The sequence below is a fragment of the Felis catus genome, chromosome B1 (genome assembly GCF_018350175.1).
Source record: "Felis catus isolate Fca126 chromosome B1, F.catus_Fca126_mat1.0, whole genome shotgun sequence".
NCBI lineage: Eukaryota > Metazoa > Chordata > Mammalia > Carnivora > Felidae > Felis > Felis catus.
In genome coordinates, this window is record NC_058371.1 from 164,278,569 (window position 1) to 164,299,320 (window position 20,752).

General features: G+C 43.4%; 2 protein-coding genes and 1 long non-coding RNA gene across 10 annotated transcripts in view; 1 reads left to right on the forward strand and 2 right to left on the reverse strand.

The window, feature by feature from the left end:
• The window catches only part of FRYL (FRY like transcription coactivator), a 272,435-nt gene extending 260,723 nt beyond the window's left edge, over window positions 1-11,712 (forward strand). For 5 of the 8 annotated variants that reach the window (XM_019829525.3, XM_019829524.3, XM_045056396.1 and 2 more), the window contains 5 exons: window positions 4,486-4,554; window positions 7,155-7,172; window positions 7,907-8,017; window positions 9,098-9,288; window positions 9,614-11,712. In XM_019829525.3, the coding sequence (XP_019685084.1) occupies window positions 4,486-4,554; window positions 7,155-7,172; window positions 7,907-8,017; window positions 9,098-9,288; window positions 9,614-9,872 (648 nt within the window). In that variant the 3' untranslated portion in view covers window positions 9,873-11,712. The remainder of the gene's footprint in view (window positions 1-4,485; window positions 4,555-7,154; window positions 7,173-7,906; window positions 8,018-9,097; window positions 9,289-9,613) is intronic. The other 3 variants (XM_045056397.1, XM_045056398.1, XM_045056401.1) reach the window with 1 other exon arrangement.
• On the reverse strand, window positions 7,806-9,114 carry LOC123385072. The gene is made up of 2 exons (XR_006597109.1): window positions 8,976-9,114; window positions 7,806-8,254 (listed from the first exon to the last, which is right to left on the reverse strand). It is a non-coding gene; the product is annotated as an uncharacterized LOC123385072 (long non-coding RNA).
• Window positions 11,713-14,955: 3,243 nt separating the features above from the next.
• Window positions 14,956-20,191, reverse strand: ZAR1 (zygote arrest 1). The gene is made up of 4 exons (XM_023252238.2): window positions 19,200-20,191; window positions 17,252-17,344; window positions 16,886-16,960; window positions 14,956-15,258 (listed from the first exon to the last, which is right to left on the reverse strand). Exons 1-4 carry the CDS (start codon window positions 20,151-20,153, stop codon window positions 15,115-15,117), a joined length of 1,266 nt encoding a protein of 421 aa, XP_023108006.2. The 5' UTR covers window positions 20,154-20,191; the 3' UTR covers window positions 14,956-15,114.
• Between the last annotated feature and the right edge of the window lie 561 nt (window positions 20,192-20,752).

Below are 20,752 nucleotides of genomic sequence, written 5' to 3' on the forward strand. Positions count from 1 at the left end.
ATAATATATAATTTGTATATAATATAATTAAATTAAATATATTAATATATATTAATATAATTTATATATTTATATGGTTTGTATATAATATATATTTATATAACTTATAATTAATATATATTATAATTAAATATATAATTATATATAATAATTATAAAATAGAACGATTATAACAATAGACTGTAATAGAAGCTGTGTGCATGTGGTCTCTTTTTCTCTCAAAATATCTTCTTGTACTATACTCACCCTCACTGTTGTGATGTGAAATGATAAAATGCCTTCCTGATGAGACGGAGAGATGAAAGACGCAGGCATTATGACGTAGCGTTCGGCTACTGTTGACCTTCTGTCAACAGTTCAGAGGAGGATAGTCTGCTTCTGGACTGCCCTTGACTTTGGATAACTGAAGCCACAGAGAAGGGTGGGGCACTGTAACACTGCCATATGTGTTCTTGTGCCTGTCTTTTGTGTACTTAGGTCGACTGTCTGTTGAGTATCTAGGAGTAGAATTGCTGGGTCATGGGGCATACACACGTTCCACTTTAGCAACTTCTATCCATCCAGCTTTCTACAAGATGGTGTTTCAGTTTGTAATCCATGAAGAAGTGTGTACAAGAGTTACTGTTGCTTCCTATCTTTGCCACCACTTGTTACTTGCAACTTTTAAATTTTTGGTCATTCCGTCTAAATCATTTTGTGTCTTCAGAAACCTTTTCTGAAGATTTCTAAGTCATTTGTGTCTTCCGAAACCTTTGCCTTCCCGAGACGCTGCAGAAAATCATGCCTTTCTGCATCCGTGCCCCTTTCCAACATGGCTTTGCTGTTCCTTCCATCAAGAGATGAGGTCTGTTTCCCCACTTCTGAAGTCTGAGATGTCCTTCTCTTTTTCTGACCAATCAAATTCAGCAACGAAGCTGTGCAGTTTCTGAGACTAGCATTCAGGCCTCTTGCAGCTTCTGCATTTGCCATCATGTACATTTGGATAAACTCTGGAAAACTAATTTGACCCTTAGCCTCCTGGAGGATGAGAGGCCATGTGGAAGAGAATGGAAGCATCCCAGCTGACAGCTAGCAGGCCGGGTATTTAAGTGAGGCCAGCTTAGAACTTCCAGGCCCTGTCAAGCCATCAGGTGACTGTGGACTGGTGAGGGACCCGAGGCAAGACCAGAAGGAACTCCCAGCCAACACAGATGTGTCTTGTTGTTTTAAGCCATTAAGCTTTAGAGAGGTTGGCAATATAGCGACATTTACCATCTACAATAGGAAAACACCAAACGCCTACAAGTGAATCTAGTCAAAGATATGCTATATCTCCACCCAGAAGACTTCAGGTGTTCCCGAAAGAAATTAAAGACCACCTCAATAAATGAACGACTATACCATGTTCATGAATCAGAAGACTCAAATGGGTAAAGATGTCATTTTCCCCCCAAATCTGTAGATTTAATGCAACCCCCATTCAAAATCTCAAGCTGTCTACCAATGGAAATTGACAGGCTAACTCTCCAATTTATATGAAAGTACAAACAGCTAATTATAAGGCAAACCGCCTTCTTGAACACAGATCTGCAAACTATAGCCCATAGGTCATAACTAGCCCACTGTTTTTATAAGTTTTGGGGGGACATAGGCATCGTATTTGTTTACGTGTTGTCTATGGCTATTTTTGCACTGCAACATCGTTAAAATAGTTGCAACAGAGAATAAATGATTTGCAGCACCTAAAATCTTTGCTCTCTGGCCTGCACAGAAATAGTCTTAAAAACCATGTCCATGAAGAACAACAACAACAAAGCCTAAATAGAGTTAAACTTCCAGCCAGTAAGACTTACTAAAAATTTCAAAAGAGTGTATCATTGGCATAAGAATAAACAAATATGCCAATGGAATATAGAGAATCCGATAACAGATATATATAGATAGATTTATATATAGATATATAAAATATTACATATTATAATTATAGATTAATATATAATTTATAGCATAGGTGCTACTGCATTGTAGCGGGCAAAGAATATTCTTTTCAATGAATTTGCTGAATCAAGTATTTGTATACGGGAGAAACATGATGCCTTCAGAGAAACCATCTCACCATTTCTTGTCCCGTCTATTCTTTGTTACCTTTTTTTCCTTGTCGTCCTTCTTGTCCTCTATCAACCAAGTATTTTTTGTTGCTCAGTTTTTCCCCCCTCTAAAAGTTTTTACTATTATAATATTTATATTATATATATAATATATAATATATAATATATTAATATATAATATAATATATTATATACTATATATATATATATATATATATATATATATATATATATTAACACATTCTTCCCATTATTCCTGGAGTCTCCTGAGGGTCACCGGTGAAAGTCAAGGGTATTCATCAGGACCATCTTGGCAGGAAATGAACAGTCCTTCTTTTCAACGCCAAGAGACCAGAAATCTGCTTACGTCTTTAGCCTCCCAGACGGCTTGGTGGTTTGCTAGCCTCTCCTCCTGCTGCATGGGCTAAACGTGGTACCAAGGGAAGCTGCACACAGACCGTCAGCTCTCTTCTCTGCTGTCCCCTTTCCTCCAGCATCCTGGACCTTGATACCTCCCTACCTTTGTTAACCGTCTTTGCCCAGCTCGGTGACACCGTGGGCCAGACACCCTGGGGCACCACTTTCTGTTCAGCCTCTCTGCCTTAGGAACAAGCAAAGCTTTGAATAAGCAAGTCCTCTGGATTAAACACAGGCATCTTTGCAGGTTCCCTTTCCGTGCTTTGTCTAATGCCCTCACCCCTGGTGGATGGTATTCTGCTTCTGTAGTTGTCCATGGAGGATTGACCTTATACAAGCTACTCCATCATGCCCAGGAGCAGAACCTCTCCAGTTCAATTTTAACCTTCATTTGAGCCCTGAGTAAAGAAACAGTTACGACCGGAGGACATTTTATATACAAACTCCTGTGTCTTGTCTACACTGGCTGGAAACATGTGGATCTCTATTGTTCAGGCCAGTGTGCAGCCACAAAACTATCGGCTTGGGGCTTGTCTTTTAACAGAGTAAAAAAAAAAAAAAAAATCATAGCTTGTTGAATAAGGCTCCTAAAATGCTGTACCATTAGGCATAGAATAGAAAAATGTATGTCTAGTAAGAATAAGCCAGTAAACATTCATTTGAAACTATTTTTTTCTAATTTATTAGGATACTTGGACAAATTGGACTGGGTTAGCGAGGATGATTAGGTGTATAAACATTTTAATATTTTGTACGAAGACTGATGTACACATTCTACAAGAGACTGCAGCTGACTTTTGCTGATAGAAAGAAATCTGCCGGATACCTTTTGACAGTGGATGCCAGCAGCTGTATCTCACTAGGAAAGCCTCACATGTTGTCTTCAGAGATGCTGTGAAGCAAAAAGCCTAAGGGCCTGTGCAGTCTGAGGGACCGGGATAAAAGCAACATAAGGTCACAGAGTTGTTTTGAAATCACTGAGATGTCTCATTTTCATTCTTTGCATGTAGGATGTTAAGCTACAGTTGAACGTTTTAAATGCCTAGTACTGAGATATTTTCAAAGAGAATACTTAATGTAGCGAGTAGTTTTTCTCAAAGTCCTAGTGATTTCTTATACATATTAGTTTTATGCTCAATCCGTCACATAAAGAACAAGGAAGTGAAAATAACGGGTATTGACAATATCAAACTGTCAAAACCTAGTAGCTTAACTTGAAGGCTCTTAGCTTTCACTTGAGCTTGGACATTCCATGACTCCAACATTTTTTTCCCACTAAACTACAATGCTATTATTTTATTTTTATTTGACGAAAGAAAAGATCCCTTAAGTAAATACCTAAATACTTTAGGAAATAGCCCCTGGATAAGGAGAAACCACATGTGGCTTCTGTAGTCAATATTCTTGGGAGATAATATGTTTGTCACTCATTACGGTCCAAAAGGAAGGAAAAGGAAAAGGAAAAACAAGATGGAAAACGGGTTTCGGTTTCTGTTTCACTAATTAAAACTGACACTAGTCTTCTGAGAATTACACTTCTGATAAGCAAACAGACCTGGTTAATTCTGAGTTGGCTTTATTAAATTGTGCTTCCAAAGGCGAAGCACATCTTTCATTTCCCCATCTTCCATTAGACAAAGGTCAGGTATAGGTTGTGAAGATTTCTAATAAAATCTGCAAAATGAAGAATACTCTGTACTGAAATGGAGCACCAGAGGTCCCTAGAAGAGCAGACTGTTTATTGTGTTTCTGTGAATAAAACATCACAGTGTGTGCATCTAGTGCACAGCCTGCTTCCGGTTTGTTGCATATAAATAATTAGGCTCAGTGGAGGTTGAAGGCTATGTCTATAACCAATCCCAGAATTTCAAGTTAACTTTTAAAGTTATTTTATATGCACAGGCTGTTGTATTACCAGTGTCATCGTGCCTTGTACAGTACATTGTGCCTTGTTAAAATTTACGGTTACTTATTTCTTTAGTGGTTAGACAACTGTAAGAGGACATTTGGTGCCAAAGAAGACGTGTATAGGATAAACACAGATGCACAGGTAAGACTCTTCTTCTCGGTTTTGCTGTATTTCTATGTCGGGTGAAATAATGCGTATGTTCGAAGGTCCCTATTTGATAATCCTAGAAATAAAATTGATAACACTCTTCATTTTTGTTATCAGAACGATCTTTGTCAAAGGTAGGTTTCACCGAAATATTGGCTTAGTAATGAAAAATTCACTTTAATAAAAATGAACGACCAGCTTGTGACTGAAGCTTAATAACATTCAGCAGATAAGCTTGATGGGTATCTGGACAGTCCAAGTTAGATTGTACTTACATCTGCCTCTTGAAAAAAATGTTTCTTTTGCATCAGTATTCTGCAGATCAATTGTCTGGTCAGCAAAGCAAACCTAAGGAGTCATGTTGTATACATTTCTATTAGCCTTTCTAAAAGGTGAAATTCTGATTGGGTAAATTATAACTTTTTTTTACAGTGTAAAAGTCAGTGAAAATAAAAGTAACATTTTCTTAGAGGAAAGTGCACATATGTAACACAGTACATTAAATGAGGATAAATTAAGCCTACAAATTATTCTAAGTGGGGAATATGTGTTGCATTCATCAATTTAATTTAACGATCTCAAAAATAAATTAATGACCTCTACATTGATGTCAGAGCTCCCGTCTTTTTCAACATTGGTTACGCTGTTAGAGATTTCTAGTCACTGTAAAAGTTACTGTACTATTATAAAAATTGGAAGTTTTTAAAAAACTGAAACATTGAGAAAATAATCGTATACTCTCAATAAATGAGTTTCACATTCATTATCTCTGTCCTTACAAGCGTCTTGTACATGCTCTCATTGTCCCCATTTTGCAGATGAGGAAACCGAGGCTCAAAGAAGAAAATTTATCTAAAATCAGTAAGAAAAGAGTTAGAATTAAGATTCCAGTCTAGGCAGGCTGACTCCGAATCCTGTACTGTGTTCACAAGGAGACTGTCTAATCACCCATGTAAGGAAAGAAACAAGGGAAAATAAGGAATTAACCCCTAAACTAGAATTGGAGCCTTTGGCTCTGTCTTTGCCACTGTTTAACTACATGGCTTGAGCAAGAAAGATAAACTCCTTTTTTCCTATATGAATTAGGTGATTAGACTAAATGATTTCTTACATCCCTCTGCCTTGAAGAAAAGAAGTTCCATCTCCAAGAGTTTGAGTTCTAGCTCAAGGCTTTCTACTAAGCAAAAACTGTACATTTAAGACTTTCATGTATATCTTATTTCTCCTTTTATATTTAGCTCCTTGAGACTGGGGACACTTTTTACACATTACTAGTATCTGTTCCTGTGTACCAGAATAGTCTTTTGCATAATAAATATTTATTTTAAAATAAACGAAAAAAGAATGCACTTGCAAATTTCAATACACTTAAAAATCAGTAATTCTCAATCTGGAAAGCTGGCATATTTAGAGTAATTTCTGGTAATTGAGAACTATAGAATTAATTACATTTGTGTTATCTCCTACAGTTGTGGTGATCGTAAACTTTATCAGGATTTCTTTTCCATTACATCCCCAAGTAGATGCTATGGGTGTATGCATAGAGAGCCAGTTCCGTTTTTTATGCTAATAGAAATGAAAAAAATATTTGCCACTCAAATAGTTGTTTCTTTCCATATAAAACTGTGTAAAGGAGAACCTCAAACTCAGATATGCTAATGTGTTTGACATTGGATTATGTTCCACTGGTGTTCACTGAATGACTATCCACGTAATTTATGATAAGCAGTAGGAAGCTAAAGTTCACCTTTGCTTAGCAAATCCCTTCTAAATTGATAGGAATAAATGTTATATAAACAGTCCTTCAGAGGACACTATTTAGAAAAGCACGCTTCAAAAGGGACTCTTAGAAGCAATATTTATGTTATGGCAATTGCTATTTTAATTAGAAATCATCCTTCTCTATTAACGAGGCTAGGTCCAAATTGCTATAGATATTTGTAGTAATTTTTAAATAGTCCATAAACTTGATGTTTCCCTATGTATTTTATATACATCATCTGACTCAAACCTAGTTGGGTCAAACTTCTGAAGCTTGCTAAATTGCATTTGGGAAGACAATTTAAAACCCACATCCGCTGTTGATATCTTACATTCTGACTCAGCACCAATTATGGCAACATAGGACCTAATTAGTAAGGGTAGGAAGCCTAGAATGACCCACACCAAAGATGATATTCTCCTAGGTATTTATAAGAATATAGGCCGATTCTTTTCTGAAAACAGTAATGCATTTATTTTCTAATCAGAAATTTTCCACTTTACTAATGGAAATTTTATGACGTTTGGTTTCTTTCACAAGTTTTCCCAAGATCACATCAGTTCAATTTTCTCCTGTAGTTTTCACACGAGAAATTATAGCCTACATGTAATTTAGTTATTTGGCAAAGAGTTAAAAACACCCTGCAACACTTGTTACCGTAAGCGTATAAAAAGTTTTGTTCTGGAAATAGCAGATTTTTCTTTTGGGTGCAATTAAATGTTCTTCAGTTTGCCTGGGACATCTGTGACCCTAGTTAAAATGATTTCTTACACTAATTCTTGGTCTTTTTCTTCCTTTGTATTTTTTGTGACCCGATCTCCTTCTTGCTTAGCAAATGGAAATTCTAGCAGTAAGTGATTTGTCTTAATTTATAGACTTATCCGTGTCAGACAAACTGATTTTCATTTGCCATTTGTGACCTAGCAGTGTTTTGTCCTGGATTACTCTAAGAGTAGTGTGTGTGCTTCAGTTCTGCCGTAGCCCTAATCCATGAAACGTCGGTCCTATATAGATGAAGGTTCCATCATTAGTATGTACAACTCGCAGTCGCCTGTTTGTACATCTATAAACTAACATCTTTGAATTTTGAACATCAAAGCGCGTATGTTAATTTCATGGTCTCATTTCAATGAGATTACAAGGTTTGGGGTTTTTTTTTTTTTAGAAAAATCATTTTTAGGTAAGAGGTAATCCACTGTTACTTTGCTTTATCAAGCATTTGTTGATAAATGTTGTGAGATGAACATCTCGATGGGGCAAAAGTATATGCATTTGTACATTTTTTTCATTATGAATTTTATTTAAAGCATTTTATAGATTGCCTGCTGAAAAATTTTTTGTCTAATGTGAAAATGTGCTTCATGCTAAGTGAATTATGTAACCAACAATTTAATTTATATTTTAATCCCAGTCTTCAAAGCATCTTTCATCACCTTCACACTGTATTAACTTGCTTACTGCAGAGAAATAAATGCCAAGATAATTTTAACATAATTACTTAAATATTTTTATTGGAAATACACTGTCTAATCAAACCTCATGGAAAACGGTATCTGAATTTAACACAGTGTTATTTACTCCTAGGGCCTGGAGCTCTGTCGAAGGCTGTACAAACTACATTTTCAGTTGCTACTTCTGTTCCAAGCCTACTGTAAATTGATCAACCAAGTAAACACAATAAAAAATGAAGCAGAGGTAAATATTCGATTGTAGTAGGAATAACTGATTCTAGAATATGAAAACATGATACATATATTCTTTGTAAAAGAGCTTATGTCAAGAGTCACTTACAGTGAAACCTTTTTTCCACAATTGTCTTTTTAAAAGCAAATGATGTGCTGTTTCGGAACCTATTAGTACATAAGACAGCAGGTAGCCAGTGGCCTTGAAAGGTTCAAGACCTTAAAGGTCACAGCAGCCACAACAGATCATCTGTAACCAAAAGTCAAAAAAAGCACTTCAACTCAATGAAGTCATAAGTTAAATTATGAAACCCCTCCCCGCCCCAAACATCTTGTACATATATTTTTGTAGTTCTGGTTGTACACATAAGAATGAACATATCAAAAACACTTTGAATGTTGGGAGTCGCGTAATGAATAGGCTCAAAGGTGGTGACTTTAGTCTTTTTCCCCCCTTGCCCACACTGGTACTGAAACAGAAATGCTTTAACTTTTGTTAAATGGTTAAATAAGTTAAAAAATATATACTGCTTTATATAAAATACATACTGGTTTATATAAAATATGTATATAATCTAAAATATTTCAAAGGTAAATAACCTTTTAAAATATAAAGACTTTGCTGTCAAGAAAATTCACGACCTCCCCCCCCTCCCCCTGGCAGTGCATTTTTACTATCCAAGATATAAATCACATGTTAAAACCAATACAAACACTGGAACAAAAAAAAAACATTGGTTACAGCCTGTTTTATTACAACTATCATAAACATTTATTATAACCTGTTTGTTTCTTTAAGTCACGTCTGTGCCCAGAGTGGGGCTCAAACTCAGGACCCTGAGATCAAGAGTCACATGCTCCACTGGCTAAGCCAGCCACGCGCCCCTATAACCTGTTATTTATCAAGAATATTTAAAGACTACAATTTGGTGGCTGAAAATATAACAGAGAACTTGAAAAATTAAGTTTACCATTTGCAGATCTTTAAGAGAAGCTGCTGCTACCATCAGATGTATCTTCAGAGCCAATTAAATGCTCTTCTTGTTACTGAATATACAAATAGATCGTTTTAAGGCATATTCATTTGTTCTAGGTCATCAACATGTCCGAGGAACTTGCCCAACTGGAAAATATCCTCAAAGAAGCAGAGTCTGCTTCAGAAAATGAAGAAATTGACATTTCCAAAGCTGCACAAACTACCATAGAAACTGCCATTCATTCTTTAATTGAAACTCTGAGAAATAAGGAGTTTATTTCAGCTGTGGCACAAGTCAAAGCCTTCAGGTAAAGCGTGAAGGGATTTCAAGGTGTGGTGCCTCTAAACCCGCACTGGCGTCTTACAGCGATTGGGTCGGGTTTTCAATTTGCTGCGTCCGTAGCGCGTCTTTGTGAAAGCATGACAGCTTTGTCCACAGTTCTCACTGAAATGACGCCACTTTTTAGACTTTGTTCGCTCTCTAGAGGTTTTCGGTAACACGTTTGCCCAAACCTGCAAACAGATCCTCAGTGATTCACAAGGAAATTCTGTTCTAGGTATTAATTTAAAACGTGGTTAATATTAACCATTGCTTGACGGAGTCTCAGGATTTAAAAATATTGTGTATTTCAGATCTCTCTGGCCGAACGATATCTTTGGCAGTTGTGAGGATGACCCTGTGCAGACGCTGTTGCACATCTACTTCCATCACCAGACGCTGGGCCAGACGGGGAGCTTCGCGGTCATAGGCTCTGACCTGGACATGTCAGAGGCCAACCACAAACTGATGGAGCTCAATCTAGAAATAAGGGAGTCCCTACGCATGGTGCAATCATACCAGCTCTTAGCACAGGCCAACCCAGTCGGAACTTTGGTGAGCACCGGATTCTGAGAAGCTTCCAGGCGTTTAGGGAAGACACTAAACTGAAGATGATGCAGAATATTCATGAGCACCTTTTACGAACCCTCGCAGTTCACAGACAACCCTTCCTGGCGGCATCCACGACCACGGCGTAGCTGATGTCAAACCGGTATCAGAGTCAAAGATCTAAGAAAGAAAAAAAAAAAAAAAGAAATCTAATGGCTGCCAATACCTCCTACAATAACCGTATGAAGAAGGAGTTTTTAATTACTTAACCTAGGTGAAAAGAAAAGGGCTAAGAGTGATGCATACAAATACATGACTTTCTGGAGAAAGAAGAGAATTCTAGGACTGTTTGCAATAATGGCCTCTAATACTGAGACGTTGGAAAGCAGGTGACGTGAGGCTAAAACCCAGGCTCGTTCATTTTAGCTGAAAACCTGCAGGGCTGTGTGGATGCTCCACCGTCGATGCTTCATTATCTACGTGAAGAACCTTTAGTCGGATAGACAGACACGGGGAGACTTCTTTGCAAAAACCATTGACTTTTTTTCAACACGTGGGATGAGGGTGTGGGTGTTTTGTTTTTTAGTCTGTACAAGGGATTGTGTGTGCGTGAGCTGGGATGTGTGAATATGTGACAGTCCTATTTTCAAGGTATGGATGTTTGGTGATAACGTGTCAGCATGCCTAAAAGAGCACTGCAAGATTATTTTTGAAGAAATTTTATTTTATTAGATCTAACTCTTCATAGTGTGTAAATGTTAGAACATTTTAATAATATTTTAAAACTGGGCTTTCCCGGTATTTCGAAAAGAAATAATATATCTGTTAATGTTATTGGAATGCTGCTCAGCTCTCTGACCAGTGCTTACATTACGATTGTTGATAACTAACCAAAGTAGATGCCTGCAGAGACTTTAAAATGTACAATAAAGATGTATGCTGCCCGTCAGCTATTCTCATTAGGAAAGTTAACTTATTTTACTCCATAATTATTATAGAAACTGTATAGATTAAAACCAGTATTGTACGTTTGTGCAATGCACTGTTATACAAGAATAGGTGTACAAAGCTAAAGAAAAGAGCGTGGTCACTGATGGTAGAATATAAGACTTGCGGGCTCTGAAGTCTGCAGAATTCAAGAAGAGAGATGCAAACCCAGTTTTATATGTTCATTCAGGACTCCCGTGTCTCACCCAAAAGGAACCTGGGGCTATGGGGGAAAATGAAAGGAAGCCTGAAGACTGACTACCAAAACATGCAATATACTTACTCACTGTCTAAGTCTGTAGCATAACACGAACTGGATTCTCTGTCCTTTTTTAAATAGCATTTTGTAAAAGAAATGAATGTAGTCCCACAACTCCTCTGATTTGAAAGGAACACCTTGTATTTTTTATAGGCATCTCTTATCCACTGTGACTTTCTTTTAAACTGGGCTCTGTGACCGCAGAGTTTAGAATGTAGAAATGAAATGCTTAGCTTTGCCTTTTCTTGGGGGTGTGGACCCTGCCAGAAATGTAATTATGCTCAAGTGCATTAATTGAAGGCACTGTGCACGCCGTTGGACTGCTGACTATAGTTATGTTACCTGTAAAACTCCATAACTGGTCACGGCACATTCGTAATCACTGTATTTTTTGACCCTGATAAAAAAGAAAAAAAAAAAACAATTATTTTGATGGTGTTCTGGTACTGTAAATGGTGTCCTTTAAATTATTTAATAACTTTTGGGTGTGGGGCAGGAAGAGAGGGATGGTGTCCAGAGACCCCCCCCCCCCACACTTTACATCCTATCTTACCATCCCCTATCTTACCGTCACCCTCTTATATCCTTTTTGTTAAAATAAAAAGCATTGTAGCTGTTGGTTTGTGTTGTATTTTAAAGGTCAATGATTACAGTGTGCATCATTTAGGGACTTTGCAAATATGATCCTTGTTCTTAAGATAACTTTCCCTAAAAGGGGGAGAACGAAGTTGAGAACAAATGAGGTTGACTATTACCCAAACCAAACCCTGAACAGTTGGAATTTCCTTTTCATGTGTATGTAGCTAAATCTATTAATAAAGTAATATGATGAATATACCTACAGAAAGCAAGATGCAAATATAAAGTCATCAGGATGGTCCCTTTTGCATTTAACAAAAATGTATCAAGTGCTTAATTTATTAATTACCTTATGCAGTTCTGATCAAGCCCTTTGTGCTTGTACAACCTTTTTCTTTTGCCCCTTAAGTTGATCATTTTTTAAGTAGTAAGCTTGCAAAACAACACCAAGAGAAGTGATCTGGCAGTTTCTTCATTCGGCTTCTAAAATAGAAAGCAAACGCCTTTTTTTTTTTTTTTTTAAACACAATTTAGAAAATATTTTCTACTTTTAGTGATCTAGAGGGTACTGTACAACCCACAGTCTACCATAAATTTAGGAAATAAACATTCATTCTCTTGGAACAGACTCACCAAAGCCACAGTGAGCCTTCCTCGTTTGGATCCAGGAGAAGTGCTCGTACACCGTGCCGTTAGAACCCACGTGAAAAGAAACAGGATGTTAGAATCAACATAATTATCATTGTACTTCATGGCATTTATACAGATTTTTTTTTTTTTTCAAAAGAACCCACTGTCCCCTTAGCAAATGTATGAAATACGGGGAAAAGTGGAATCACTGACACCCAGAGAAAACAGTATTCTGGGCTATTTCCTTCTAGTCTCTCAATCTCTTACTAAAAAAAAAAAAAAAAAAAATGTGTGTATATATATATATATACACACACACACTTTATAAATTTCCTTTGTACACATACAGTTTGATAGCACTTTCTAGTTGCTAGAACGTCATCACAACTTTTATAACAAAGATGTCTTTGTGCAGCATTGTTCAATGCCAGCTAAATCTAAGTAAAACCTACTTTGATCCTTGCTGTCCTCTCGACTGTAAAATACGTTAGTTGCTCTGTTTGGAAAAATAATGATAAGCTACTTGACGTAACTACCCATATTAATAGCCTTAGGACTCACTGCAGGTGTTATTTCTATTGTCCCCTCACTCATTCCACAAGTGTTTACTGAGTGCACTTGCACAAATAAGTTTCCCTGTCCCTACCCTCAACCAAACCAGTAGGAACGGGTGTTAGAACATCGCCCTCCCCCACACGTAGAGCTGTCATTCATCCACTGTACAGCTAGAGTGATTATTTCTTTTTAACACACCTGTTAAAAAGCTTTAATGGCTTTGGGGCACCTGGGTGGCTCAGTCAGTTAAGCGTCTGACCTCGGCTCAGGTCACAATCTCACGGTCTGTGAGTTCGAGCCCCGCGTCAGGCTCTGGGCTGATGGCTCAGAGCCTGGAGCCTGCTTCCGATTCTGTGTCTCCCTCTCTCTCTCTGCCCCTCCCCCGTTCATGCTCTGTCTCTGTCTCAAAAATAAATAAACGTTAAAAAAATTAAAAAAAAAAAACAAACTTTAATGGCTTTAAAACCTTCTAGTGAATTCTGAGGACAAAGACCAGTCCTCCTGAGCAAGGCCTAAAAAATCCCCCAGTCTGGGCATACTGTCACTTGCCATCATGCTCATCCTTGTCCTCCACAGCCTTCTACCACTTCGGCTTCCTTCTGGTTTTCACTGCCACTGGGCCTTTGCACATGCTACCTTGGTCTGGAAAGTTTCTCCTTCCCCTCTTCAACTAATTCAACTCACCCAAACTTCAGGTCAGCCCAAGAGTCATTTTTCAGGCAAGTCTTCCCCTGACCTCCCTAGATATGATCCTCTATCACAGGCCTCTATCAATTGACCAAGTAGCTCTTTCCTATTAGGTGGCAGGAACTTCATGTTCCTTTTTTTTTTTTTTTTCAGTGCAGTAAATAATGGCCATCTACCCACTACACTGGAAGCTCCATAAGGGCAGAGGCCACATCCGTGTTTTTGCAAAGTACAAGCCTGACCCAGGTGATATTTCCATACTTCAATTCCATAAGCAATCCCCAGGGTGCTTGGTAAAATGCCTCAGTCCCAGATAGTGATTCAGTAGGGATAGGGGCCTTGGACTCTGTTATCACAAGCACCTTCCTAAATCCATATGAATTCTGAGGGGACTTCCCATTGCTCTAAGGGTTCAAGAGACCTCAAACTCCATTTAGGTTCCTTATTCATCACATTTTCTACACCCAAGCATCCAAGATCTTAGACATAGCTAAGGTCATAAGGGGTAACTTAAATGGGATAAGAAAATTGGAAGGAAGGGGCATCTGGGTGGCACAGTTGGTTAAGCATGTGCTTTCAGCTCAGGTCATGAGCTTACAGTTTGTGAGTTCAAGCCCCACATCGGGCTTGCTGCTGTCAGCACAGCTTCAGATCCTCTGTCCCTCTCTCTCAACTTTAAGGAAAAAAAAAAAAATCGGAAAGAGGCATAATTAGTAACTGGTTCCAGTTATGTGGTTTCCATAACTATTAAACCAACAACCCTCAGCTGATTTCATTACAAGTCCCTGAGGGCTCTAGACAAACTGCCATCCCCAAGCAGGAGAGCTCTGGGAGCAGGGCCTTAGTATTTTCTTGGGAGTCCTGTAGAAAGCCGGCAGGTGCAGGTAGGATACGAATTCCTATGTTAGTTTGCAGTTATGCAAACTACAGGACAAGGACCTAGCCTAAGTAGTCGGTTAACTTGAAATCTAAGTACATTTAATAGGCTTATTTTTAAGTTACCACCTGAAGTCTTAAAGAAGCTGCCATGGCCACCCCGTTCTGGTCCCCACCTGTACCCTATGTGAAATTGTGATCAACCAGTCCATGTGGTTCACAGCCTCCCTCCCCACTAGATGCCACCCACAGCTAGCCAGCCGCTTGGGGGGCAACCCAGAGTCAGAACCCTAACTCTCCTCATACACTAAGGCCTCACTCTAACTCCACCTCACCCAGAAAAACGACTTTAATGGTGACATGGCTGTTCATTCAATCAGCATCTTGCTTGTAAGCTTCAGCCCTACAGACACACATAAGCAGGAAACCTGACAGCTGTGAGGCCCTCTAACAAAGTGACAGACCCAGACTGTTAGCATGAACAGCTTTCAACTTAAAAAAAAAAAAAAAAAAAAAAAAATCTTCTGCAATTTATCAATTGTTTTGCAATACTTTTATTTGAAGGCTCTGTCAAAAATACAGCCTTTCATGAAGTATTTTGAGAAGGAGAGGCATAAGGAAGGAGCACGGAAAAAAGCTAACGTGTCTGCTTCACTAGCTCACGTTCAAGTTGGCCCATCCGTTTACATTCATTTAAATGATGTACTTGAAGCTGAAAGTGCTGTCACAGGATAGGCGTTTGCCCTTGCATCTCCCACACAAATCTTGACGGTGGGGCCTTTTAGGGTCAACGTGGCGGAGTTTTACAGGGCAGGAGCATCTAGTCTGTTTACAACTCTGAAAAACCAAAGTGAGAAGCACATACAGACAGAAGATAAACCCATGGTCACTTCCTCAAACTTCAAAGTTTTTTTTCTAGTCCATCCAAACACTCACTGAACACGCTCTAAGCAAGGCCCTGTGCTAATCTTGTTCTGTCTGCACCCCTTCCAGCAAGGGGAGGACAAAGAATAGAGGGTGTTTAACCAGGTGGTCGCGGTCTCATGTTGCATAGGATTCAGTTTGGACTTGTGAACTTTTTGAAATACAGTTATCTAAAAGGAAAGCTCTTCCTGCACTTGAAGGGTGGAGAAGAAGCAAGCATGGGAGAGGAGTCGGATGAGGAAAGCTAAGGTGTGAGGCCAGGGATTAGGAGCAAGCTGTGGGTCAAACCTGGCACCGGGGGAGGGAGGGGGCGGCTAGGGGCGGGAGGGGGGGCGGCTAGGGGCGGGGGAGGGCGGCTAGGGGCGGGGGAGGGCAGCTAGGGGCGGGGGAGGGCAGCTAGGGGCGGGGGAGGGCAGCTAGGGGCGGGGGAGGGCAGCTAGGGGCGGGGGAGGGCAGCTAGGGGCAGGGGAGGGCAGCTAGGGGCAGGGGAGGGCAGCTAGGGGCAGGGGAGGGCAGCTAGGGGCGGGGGAGGGCAGCTAGGGGCGGGGGAGGGCAGCTAGGGGCGGGGGAGGGCAGCTAGGGGCGGGGGAGGGCAGCTAGGGGCGGGGGAGGGCAGCTAGGGGCGGGGGAGGGCAGCTAGGGGCAGGGGAGGGCAGCTAGGGGCAGGGGAGGGCAGCTAGGGGGCGGCTAGGGGGCGGACCTTGCCCTCACCTCCACCTGCTGCAACTGACCGGAAGCGGACACTGAAAGCAGTGCAGCAACCACGGAGGCGAGAGCGAGCGGTTAAGGGATCCATCCCACTTTAGAACCTGACCCTACTCTGCCCCGATCGAAGGGGGTTGACACCATTTTCCCACACTTGGGCTCTCTCCCCCCCACCGTAGCGTGTGAGGCTTCCAACATCCAACCTGATTGGAGTGCACGGATTAGGCTGTGTCAACGGACACATCAGGCTCCACTAGCTGTGTGCTAACAGGCAAGTTCAGTCACCTCTTAGATTATCTAAGCCCCTGAGCACAGTGCAGCTTACAGTTAATAGTAAACCAGCAATGTTCCTAGTTAGCCCCAGAAAGCTGGGCAGCTTAGATTTACTTGAACAGAAGTCATCCTCCCTTTGCCAGCACTCAGGCAAGACAAACTTTAAAACCCATGCTTCTCCTAAATACCCTAACTTGGGTATGTGCTTCATAAGAAGCATTTGGGCTAAACAGACAACTTTCACCACCTCACGTTAGTAGAGACGTATTCGATTTTTGGTCTGCTTTCTCCCGTTAGACTGACTGAGTACCAGGTAAAGCAGACCTTCTTCCATGTTGCAGGTGAGGTAATAGGCTCTAAGGAGATTAACATGACCGGAAGGAAACAAGACCCCAAGACCCCATTTCCCAGTTGAGTATTATTTCCATAATCTCCACCGAAAAGCAGTCAAAACCTAGGTCACTGGGAACCTAGCCTCCTTAAAGAAATACCTTCAAGAAACTACACCCAAACCCTCTACCAACTACCCAGTTCAGACACAAAATGTGAACATTCAATTTACTTGACACGTGATATCCTCCACTCGGTAAGGGTTATAAGACTTCTGACAAGTTCTGCAGAACTGCTTGAAGTAAACCTGTGATGAGAGAGGAAAACACTTAAAGCAAAACCCTCTCGACACTCAATGTCAAAAAGCTGCCAGTTCAGGGGCACCTGGGTGCCTCCATCAGTTAAGCGTCCGACTCGCTTTCGGCTCGGGTCATGATCTCCCTGTTTTGTGGGTTCAGGCCCTGTGTTGGGCTCTGTGCTGACAGCACGGAGCCTGCCTGGGATTCTTGGTCTCCCTCTCTCTCTGCCCCGCCCCCGCTCATGCTCTGTCTCAAACTTAAAAAAAAAAAAAAGCTGCCAGTTCCTTGGTGTTTCTTACCTTGTTGGTGCCCTGCACACACCACACGTAGGCACTTTCCCATCGGATGTTGCAATCCTTGCAGTGATAGTAGCCATACTTCTGCTCTAAGAACTGAGCAAAAAGACAGCAGAGTTTAACCCACAGGATATCCAAATTAGCCTTCATTTCAGAAGCTGCGAAGGATCGGTTTGCGATTCAAAATTGGCAACCGCATTCCAGATCACGGAGGAAAGCAGGCTCAAGGTTTGAATTGGTCTCTCCGATGTAGTAATTGGGGGAGCTAACAGCTTAATCAAGCACAGAAACAAGCATGAGCCTAAAAATGTATTCCAGATTTTAGCTTGGTTCATAAAGCAAACCGACTGGCAAGTTGCTAAATAGGTATTTTCCCGCTGACACGCAAGGGAAAAGCCAAACATCTAGGCTTCTCTAAACCTGGAGATTCTTTAAATCTTTAAATCTTTAAATTTAAATTCTTTAAAATCTTTAAATTCTTTAAATCTCTAAACCTACAGATTCTCTGTAGGATAAAGTCTAATTTTAGAACACACACATGTGAAAGTGGTTAAGCTGAAGAAAAGGAGGAAGATTCTGTGTCCTAAGACACTTTTTTTAATTTTTTTTCAACGTTTATTTATTTTTGGGACAGAGAGAGACAGAGCATGAACGGGGGAGGGGCAGAGAGAGAGGGAGACACAGAATCGGAAACAGGCTCCAGGCTCTGAGCCATCGCCCAGAGCCCGACGCAGGGCTCGAACTCAGGGACCGCGAGATCGAGACCTGGCTGAAGTCGGACGTTTAACCGACTGCGCCACCCAGGCGCCCCTGTGTCCTAAGACACTTTAAAGATGTTCACTCAGAAGTCCATTCTCTGTGCTGCCAGTTCAATTTCCAAACAGCGCTAGGAATCTATCGTGGATAAGCCAGAATTCATATTTAACATGAACTAAAGTAGTACTGCCTTATTCTTAAGCTTCTCCTCTTCCCTCCCGGTGAGAAACACATTATGAACAAGTGCTTGGAGTCAGACCTTTAAGTGCACTCTTAAGTTCCTGCCAATTCTACCACAATTTCATAGGTGAGCAAACGCAGGCCCAGGACAGGCACGACTGAAGATCACACGTGGTTTACATTACACATAGCTTCTGTGGAGCTCCACTCACTCCTCCTCTCTTCCCCTGCCCCCAACAGCCCTGGGCCGACCCCAAAGGAGGCCTCCAGGCCTCTTCCTACCCCTGCCTTTCCACTTCCCAGGGTTACCACTTCCTCAGCACACGCCAGCTCTTTAGGGTTCAGCTGGCCCTCCAAACCTGCTGCGCTCAGGCAGCAATACACAACAGCCGAAGGCCCAAACGCTTTAGCAGTGTTGAGTTTCTGAATAAGGGTGCTTTCTAGGAGCAAGAAAAAAATCCCAAGGGAGACCATTCATAGCTCTAGCTCCCGGTGGAAGCTTGGAAGATTCAGGCAAGAATCAGGGGAGAGCTGACCAGGCAGGACCCCAGGATATGACCGTTACGGCTTTTGCCGTATTGCATTGAGATAGAGTAGGATCCTTGGGAATCGGTTCTCCCTGCCAGCAAGTTCTCCTTCTGATCTGCTGAGTACCCCTCCTAGACCGTCCAAACGCGAAATCCACACTGGACCACGTGCCCACAGTCAGGGTTTTATACAGTAAATACGCTCAGAATAAGAGTTATCAGGGCGCCTCCCTCACCAACCTGCGGAGCCCACGTTCCACAATCGCCAGCAACAACCATCAGGCCGCACTCCCTGAATTCTGCCGTTGGAGGAGCACCTGCTGCTGGGAGCGGCTGCGAAGAGCCACACAGGCTTGGCGTGCGCCTGAGAAAGCTGGCGCCTCCACGTGCGCGAGCAGCCACCCGGCGAGGGCAGCGACAGGATCCAGGAGGAGACCACACCCCCGGGGCCCTCCCGAGTCGGTTCCCTCCAGCCGCCTGAGCCTCACCTGGAAGCGCGGCCTCTCCTTGGCCTGCTCGGGGCTCCGCGGCGACGACCTCTGGCCCGCGGCGTCCCGGGCCTGCCCCACCGGCGGGGACTGCTCCGGACCCCTGGGCGGGCGCCGCTGGGCCGCCTCGTCACCCCGGGCCTCCCGCGGCTGCAGCCCGGCGCCCGGCGGCTCCCAGCTCTTCCGCACCGCGGCCTGGGCCGCGTCGTCGTCCCCCTCCTCCTCCTCGGACTGCGACCGTTGGGGCGCCTTCCTCGCCGACCCCTCTCCCTCCTCGGGGCCTCGGGGCCTCGGAGGCGGGGTCCTTCGCTCTCCCTCGGGCGCCCCGGGCCGCTGCTCCCCCGCCGCGCCGTCGGCCCCTTCCAGGAAGGTGGTGAGGCGGCGGGAGGCCACGGGCGAGTACACGGCGACGGTGCGCGGGAAGCGCACGGTCCGAGGGGCGCCACTCGGGGGGCTGCTCTGCTCGGGGCCCCGGCGCGCCGACTGCGGGGACCCCGAGCCGCCCGCGCCCGCCGCGCCCTCGGTGCCGGGCCCGGCCGGGGGGCCGGAGTCGCGGACCCTGCGCAGCAGCGTGCGCCGCCCCAGCGAGCACTGCACCGAGGCGTCGCGGCGCGGGTTCACCTGCACCGCCACGTCCCGGCTGCTGGCCCTGCGGGGCCGCGGACCGAGGTCCGGGCTCACCTGCGACAGGAGGGCCATCAGCTGCGCCCGCTGGTAGCTGTCGAAATACTCGGCGGCCGTCAGCTGCCCGCAGCCCGGGAAAGCCGGCAAGGCCGCCCCGGCAGAGGAGGACGACGAGGAGGAGGACGCGGGAGCGTAGCCCCCGCCCCGGTGCCGCCAGCCGCCCGCCTCGCCCTTGCCCTTGGCGGCGGGCGGGTAGGGGTACGGGTACGAGTAGGGGACGCACGCCGGGTACATGTAGCCGTCCAGCACCTCGTCCCCCGGGGCAGCCATAAGCGCAGCCCCGGCCGCTCCCGCAGACGCCCTGCCCTAAATAGGCTGCCGGCCGCCGGCCCCACCGCCTGTCTCCGCGCTGCGCGGCCATCCGCACCTTTCCCGCCGCCCGCTCGGGTCCCCGGGTCCGCGCCGAGATGGCCTGTCCCTGACCTTCGCTGTGTGGAAATTTACCACGCCTGGAGGCCGGCACAAACACCCTGACATGATCTGGAAAGGTTGCTTTCTTTGCGATGCAAGAACTGATTGGTAAGTGAGCTTGCCCGAGGTGAGGAGGAGGCCAAGAGAGCGCAATCACCCCGATTAGCTGCGCCAGGTGGTCCCCATACCTTGATTGTTCCAGGTGTCCGTGTCTGGCTAGTGAGCAAAAACGCAAAGGTTTGGGGAACTGCTTTGGGTCTGTTACCTAGGATCTCAGATTCTAGTTTAATGATCTCAGAACTGCTCTGAGAAGTCTACCCACTGAACGCTTTGGGCAGGTGCACAGGGACAGCACTCAAGGCATCCACATCTAAGCTCATTGTTTTCTCTTCTCGACCCTGAAGCACGTCCTCTCCTCCCCTCCACTTCAAGCGGAGAGTCTATTGTTCTTCTCTGGG

Excerpts from the sequence above, each read along its gene's own strand:
- ZAR1 (XM_023252238.2), bottom strand. The coding sequence starts at position 20,153 with ATGGCTGCCCCGGGGGACGAGGTGCTGGACGGCTACATGTACCCGGCG. Across the intron at positions 17,345-19,199 it reads AGGAGAGGCCGCGCTTCCAG|TTCTTAGAGCAGAAGTATGG; the intron begins GTGAGGCTCAGG and ends CTTTTTGCTCAG. Across the intron at positions 15,259-16,885 it reads TGGAGGATATCACGTGTCAA|AGTTGTAAACAGACTAGATG; the intron begins GTAAATTGAATG and ends TTGGTTTTTCAG.